Source organism: Cyprinodon variegatus, unplaced genomic scaffold (genome assembly GCF_000732505.1).
Source record: "Cyprinodon variegatus isolate N-32 unplaced genomic scaffold, C_variegatus-1.0 Scaffold330, whole genome shotgun sequence".
In the NCBI taxonomy this organism is placed as follows: domain Eukaryota; kingdom Metazoa; phylum Chordata; class Actinopteri; order Cyprinodontiformes; family Cyprinodontidae; genus Cyprinodon; species Cyprinodon variegatus.
Window position 1 is genome coordinate 412,884 of NW_015150783.1, and position 7,178 is coordinate 420,061.

General features: G+C 37.7%; 1 protein-coding gene across 1 annotated transcript; it reads left to right on the forward strand.

Moving 5' to 3' along the window:
* The first annotated feature begins 745 nt into the window (after positions 1-745).
* On the forward strand, positions 746-7,146 carry dao (D-amino-acid oxidase). The gene is made up of 11 exons (XM_015385060.1): positions 746-1,773; positions 2,229-2,429; positions 2,524-2,638; positions 3,002-3,078; positions 3,347-3,412; positions 5,036-5,090; positions 5,231-5,335; positions 5,413-5,495; positions 5,755-5,872; positions 6,577-6,675; positions 6,748-7,146. Exons 2-11 carry the CDS (start codon positions 2,236-2,238, stop codon positions 6,871-6,873), a joined length of 1,038 nt encoding a protein of 345 aa, XP_015240546.1. The 5' UTR covers positions 746-1,773; positions 2,229-2,235; the 3' UTR covers positions 6,874-7,146.
* The last annotated feature ends 32 nt before the right edge of the window (positions 7,147-7,178 follow it).

Consider the following 7,178-nt stretch of genomic DNA (forward strand, 5'->3'; position numbering starts at 1 on the left):
CTCGTTAGTCCTCTCTTTGTTCAGTCTATCATAAATACACTCCTTGTGCACTTCCTCAGTGCTGGTTCCTTGTCTTACCTCTTCTCGCCTTACCCTGACTCCACCTGCTCTTTTCCCCTGATATCTCTATGGTACTGGTTAAGTTTTGCATTTTGTATTCCTGCCTCTGTTACCTGTGTTGATTTATTTAAAAGTGCAAAAACTCACCTCTGTCTCTCAGCCTCTGCATTTGGGTCCTCAAACCTCAACTAAACCCTAATGTACATTCAGTTTGTGTAGTATAAGGTGCCAACATAAAACTGTGTGCAGCTGCAACACTGAAGTTATGCTGCATTTTAACATGCCAAATACTGCTGATAATTGTGCTTTTCCTAATGTGAGTATTGATTATATTGTAGTCATGTCACTCCCTTCTAAACAATAGTTTTGCTTATAGCATATATATATATATATATATCCATATATGTTCTGCAGTTAAGTCGTTTAAGATAATATATATGTTCTGCAGTTAAGTCGTTTAAGATAAAATATTTTTTATCTTTTTTCCTGGAGAAATCCAGGTGCAGGTAACCACGGTGTGACACAGGTTGATGCTGCCGCTTGCACTCTTGGTGCTTATCAGAGCCAATGGAGCATTTACAGGCCCGTTGCAAAAAGGCAGGAAAACTTTCAAGACTCTTTCAGCTCCATATAAAAATACCACGAAAAACAAGGATTCCTAATTTGATTATTATTTTTTTTATTCAAAAACACACCAAAAAGAAAACAAAGTCTTGATTCTACTAACCCTCTTACTATGGGATAGAGGTTTAAGGTGGAATCTAAAACCAGAAAGAAACTACAACTCTGCTTTGACAATCATAATTATGAACAACTTGGCAACATGGCAACAACTCACATCTTAATGAAATGTGTAAACTACAAATAATATCTGCTCTGAGTTCTTCAAAATTGTGCAATGTCACTCCAATCTGTAAAGCAGTGGTGTCCAAATTCAGTCCCTAGGAGCTGGTATCTTGCATGTTTTAGTTATTTTCCCTGGGGGTACATACACATTTTTCAGCGTATCAAAGTTCTACACATGCCTTTGACCCAGGTGTTATTAGAGAGATAACTGAAACATCCAGGATGCCTGTTCCTAAAGATGAACTTTGAACCTTGTGAGAAACATAGTGTGGACAATTGTATTTCCAGAAAGAAAAACAGTAAAAGCAGATTACAAAGCTAAACTGAGCCACTAGGAACAAGTAACAACTAGCCTCTTGTGGAGTAGAAAGTACAATATGACTTTGAAACATAGTGGAGAGAAAGGTATAAATGTAAAAATCATTTTCTTTCTCTGAACTTGTTTTCCAGTAGGAAAATCTAAGCTAATGCTACAATATTATTATTATTATTTTTTTTTTTTTTCCATTTAAACTACTTTCAGTATCGTTTTGTTTTGTTTTGAATGTGCGAACTTTCTTAGCTCAAAGATAATAATTTAACTGTTCTATAAAGTATATTAATTGTTGTTAGTGCCTTTCTACATATTGTATTTTTGTGTATCATACGCCATCTCTGGTCTAACGACGGGACCTGAACGCAGCACTTCACACTTGAACGGCTCCCAGCTCCACCCACCACAATGTGACAGATGGAGCCTTGAACGCAGCACACCACACTTGAAAAGCTCCAAGCTCCGCCCACCTCAATGTGACAGATGGAGGCGTAGAAATGGTGTTCAGTCAATGATTAGAAGTTAACACTGAGCAGTAGTAACTCGAGCTTAAGGTAAGATATATAAATATATATATACTGGGGGTTTTTTCAATGTTTTTGGTATTCTTAAATAGATTGCTCGTGATTTTTTTTCGCATCCTGCGGCTATTTTTAATTCCTTTTAATAAATATACAGCGCGTCCATCCCCCGTTATATAAAACTAAGCATGTGGGCTGCTCAAAGTTCGCAAAGCTGCAGAACATGACCTGATTATTTGTGCTTGCTTTTCCCATGCAATTCAGTTTTTGTGTCAGAAAACCCGTCACTCTTTTTTTCTTCTGTGCATTTGATTTCGTTCATGCAATAACATGCATTGAACCTAAAGACAGTTTCAAGTCGGTCTAAACATGTCTTTTTTTTTTTATTATTTATTCCACACATGTTTTGTGGGCTATTATTAACCTGCTTTATGGTGTTTTTCTGCACAAAGAAGTAGGCCATTAAAAGTTCATCTGCCCTGTTTTAGAGCAAAGATGCGGGTGGCAGTGGTTGGAGCTGGAGTCATTGGTCTGTCAACAGCTCAGAGCATCTATGAACAGTACCACTCCACTGTTAGCCCACTGATCATTGAAGTCTATGCAGACTGCTTTACCCCTCTGACCACCAGTGATGGAGCTGCTGGCTTCTGGCAGCCTTACCTCTATGATAAGGGCAACGTCCAGGAGACGTGAGTGCAACCTTTCTTTTATTGTCAATTCATATTTTTTCCTTATCTCTAAAAGTGACAATCAATACAATGTCCTGTCTGTTTCTCTCATTAGAAAATGGAATAAGGAAACGTTTGACTATCTGCTAAATTGGCTCAGCTCACCTGAGGCTGTAAAAATGGGTATATTCCTCCAATCAGGCTACAACCTCTGCACTGAACCTCTTCCAGTGAGTACTGCTTTGATCTTGCAAAATGCACTGTAAGCATAACCTTAGAGATAAGAGCTGCACTCGGTAACCTATTTTAAGTATAAAGATCAAAGTTAACCTCCTAAAGATTAATTATAGAATTATCCCAGACAGGTTCATTATAAGTCATAGATAAAGTCCAATGTTTTTGTTTTTTTCGGCTGCACTGAAGAAGAGCTTTGTTCGGATGAACAATGGATGGTTGCCAACAGTAGTTGGGAAACACCAATAGAGAGGCCTCAAGAAGGGTTGGGGTTACATACGGTTGAGTTGGTTTTCTATGCACTGGTGTAAGGTGATTTTTGTTATTCATTCTCTAAGTAAGTCTGTTTTGGATTGCAGGAACCCTCGTTTAAGGACATCGTCCTGGGCTTTAGACAGCTCACAGAGCGAGAGCTGCGAATGTTTCCTGGATACAAGTGAGTTCCTGCAGAAATGACCCAAAATATATATATATATATTACAGTCAAGCAGCCTTCAGTATCTTTGATAATGTTTCCAGTACAGCAGTAAATATTAAAACCCAATCCACATTCTCCAATGACACACATAAAGTATCAGGGAAGTGAATTATTTTTCTCAAAAGGTGATACTAGATATAATTTCCTCTCAGCACATCATCTGTGTTTCAAGTTTTGGATATCTTTCTAACTAGTGGATGACCATTAAAATGCTTTATTTCTTCAGGTATGGCTGGTTCAACACAGCTCTCATGGTGGAAGGTAAAACGTACTTACCATGGCTGACCAACTGGTAAGTAAAAACCTTTACATACTTTTTCTCATTCTGGCTTTAATATTCTAAATAATTGCTTCATACTATGTTTTATTGTGTAACAACAAAACAACAGAAATTATATAGAGTGATAAGTTATTTAAAATTAGAATACAACCTGGTATCCTAATGACTTTTTTTGTTTCAAATATACTTGTATATTTATCTTTTTTGAAAAGATTTTTACGCTACATATTTTTACAGTTTGTTTGCAATGTATTGAACTCACTTAGAGATACAATGCATGATAACATTATTCATAATCCTTTATTATTTTATTTAATTCATAATAACCATATATATCCGGTATATAGATTTGTTTGGCTGTAATAGAACAACTCAAAATAGTGAATAATTGGTGTGGACAGAAAAAGGTGCAGGGTTTTTATTTATCTTCCAAATGGAAAATCTGGAAATTACTGTTAGCAATTGTATTTAGCTGCCTAAAGTCAATAGTCTCTGTGACAGTACCCAAATGTAGACTGAAGCTGAAGTGGTTTCTTGAATATTTAATTAACCAAAAAGTTCAACAGAGGCAAAAATCTAAAACATAAATCCACAAAAATAAAAATATACTGAAGACCGGGAATACTCACAACAAGGGGGCAAAGAAATTATGACAAACCAGCAAAGAGTGACTGAACAGGAGGAGAATAAATGGGAGTGCCCTGTATTTAGATCTATCTATCTTCTCATCTCTTTTTTTCCTGTTAAAAAAATCTACTCCCTCGACATGATACAGCAACCAGTGCCATGACTCTGCTCGTATGTCATCATAGTGGCAGTGTCACCGATGACTTCCTTCTTTTCACTCTTTATAGAGACACATTCTCCCTGAGGGTGGGAACTCCTCATTACCACAAACTTTGTCCTCGTCTACATATTAGGTGTTCTTTGGATGCTAACCACAGATCTCTATTTATTCACTGGATTGCTGATAGGCGGTTGGTAGTACAGTACACAGGGCTGTGAAGTCACCAGCCACCATATTGGTACTCCCTAGTTAGACCAGTCAGAATATAAAAAATATGTGCGCTACAGCATCAAACAACCATTATGTTCTCATTTTCAGGGGGTCTTAAGACTTTAAAAGTTAAAATAAAGTCATAACTTTGACACACACTTGGTGTTACATAGCATGAGTAGATTACTGTATGTTATGGTAAAAAAATAGGCACATCACTTTGCATATTCAGCATGAAGTCTATAAATCATGTAATATAACTTACTATACAAATCCATCACAAGAAACTTAGTGTGTTAATGCAGCGTAATAATACTGTAGTCAGATATTAGGAATAATGCACACACACACACCCCATCTGATGATGTGCCAAAGGTGCTAAATTGATGTTGTACATGTAATAAACATGTATTGTTATGGTTTTTACATTACATTAGAGGCATTTTTATGGTGTGACTCCATGAGAGTGGGGAGTACCAAGCTGGAAGTGGATTACCTCATTTTTTTTCAGCCAGTCAGCAATCCAGTTATTGAATAGAGATCAGTGATGCTAACAAATTCCTTTGTATAGCATGTCTCAAGGCTTGGTACCATGGTTGTGCAGCTTCTATTTAAACATATTTGAAATGTTTTTGCAGGTTAAAAGAAAGGGGTGTTCAATTCTATCACAGAAAAATAAAGTCCTTTGAAGAGGTTAGTGGAAGGTTTTTTTCTTTTTTAAGTTTTATTTTTCTAAAGCCATCTCAAAATGATGCATTTTCCTCTTCTGTTCTACAAATATGTTACCGTCTGACAAATCTTTACCATTTATTGCCTATGACTTTTATTTTCAGCTTTCTGATCTTGGGGCGGATGTTATAGTAAACTGCACAGGGGTGAGATCTGGGGAGCTGCAGCCAGACCCAGACCTTAGACCAGGACGTGGCCAGATAGTTAAGGTGAGCTTAGGAGGCCTTAAAGAGCATGTAGAGACATTACAAAATAAACTATTTTTAACATGTTCATCTGGTTCCAGGTGGATGCCCCATGGCTGAAGCACTGGATCATCACCCACAGTACTAAAACTGGAGTGTACAATTCACCATATATCATCCCAGGGTATTTTCAGTAACACAGCAGATAAGCACAGAACTGTCTAATCACACTGACCTTACGCTTGCACCAATGTTTGTACTGATTAACTTTTAAACTGATATCATGCCTCAGATGTTTTTCAGTGGGCAGTTTTACCTCATGCTTTTCTGGAAGTGTCAATGTGTAGCTGCAGACCTTGTTTGGGCTAGTTTGGGATGGTTGTGCCATGAGGTCAGATAGTCAGACCTGTTTTTATTCACTAACAGACCCTACGTGTCTGCAGGAGCCGTCTTGTGACTGTAGGAGGAGTTTTCCAGCTGGGAAACTGGAGTGAGCAGAACAACTCCACCGACCATAAGAACATCTGGGAAAATGCATGTCAGCTTGAGCCGAGTCTCAAGGTGAGATGACGTCAAAAGGCAGAGAAAAGCCACTTTTCCTCTGCTGAAGTTAATTATTCATAATGAGCCTTCTGGGGTGCAGAAGAGATTTTGTGTCTTGCCCTAAAACACTTTAAATATGCAGAAGATAAAACAAAAACTGACATTATTGCATCAAAATGGCAAAATACATTAAAAAATGACTGAAACACTGCATTGCAAAAGTATTACCATTCCTGAAACTTACTCATATTACAACACTGTCAGCATATCTTTTTCTGACTGAACAAAGCTCATAATTTTACATTAAAAAACGTTAAAATTATTCTTCTGTTTGGAATTTCATATACCATTCTAACGCCATTAGAAACATAAAAAACAGCTGTCGAACTCTACAATCGTCTTCACAACTTAAGGTATATCTCTGGCCCAGCACACCTGAATTAATGAATTGGGTTGAAAGCAGAACTCTGTTGGTCTTAATAACATATTGAGGAATAATCTCGCCATTTTACTCAAGCTTGTTGGACCGGTATCCCCACACCATGATCCTGCCACCACCATGTTTCACACAGTGTTCAGGGTGATGTACAGTGTTAGCTTGGCCACTGTAGAAGATGAGACAAAAGCATGCTTTTTTAATTTAAGCAATGTGTTTCATTTAGTCGTTGTCAACTAAGGTGACGGGTTTTTTCTTTGGCTTATTTCTGTGTGGTTCTCCTCAGCATGCCAGGATTGTAGAGGCCTGGGCCGGCCTCAGACCTGTTCGCAGCAAAGTTCGACTGGAACGTGAGACTATTCAGTCTGGTGCTTCCCCAATCGAGGTAAACCCAAGCAGAAAATAGTGAACATTTTGCTCCTCAGTTGCCAAAACAAACAGTAGTGAACTCTTCCAGGTGATACACAACTACGGCCATGGTGGTTTTGGGCTTACCATTCACAGAGGCTGTGCTGAAGAGGCAGCAAGGCTGTTTGGCCAGATCGTGGAACAGAAGGGCAAACGTCCAAAAGCTCGGCTGTAGTGTTGAGCTCAGCAGCAGCAGCAGCAATCACAATTTTTTACACCAGCACTCCTGGTGCTTTCAACAAACCTAACATGTCTTTTTTCTTTGTCTGAGCACTACTGACACCAATGTAACCCAAGATGCCTTAGATTAATATTAAGTTTGAATGATTTACCTGAGCAATGAAAATATGTCAATGATTTATGTCTATGTAAATTTAGTTTGTAGTAAATGCATTGTTTCTAACTGATGATGTAGCTTTATTCATTTTTATAAATAATAAAAAAACATGACTCCATAAGTTGTTGTTTTTTTTTAAGTTT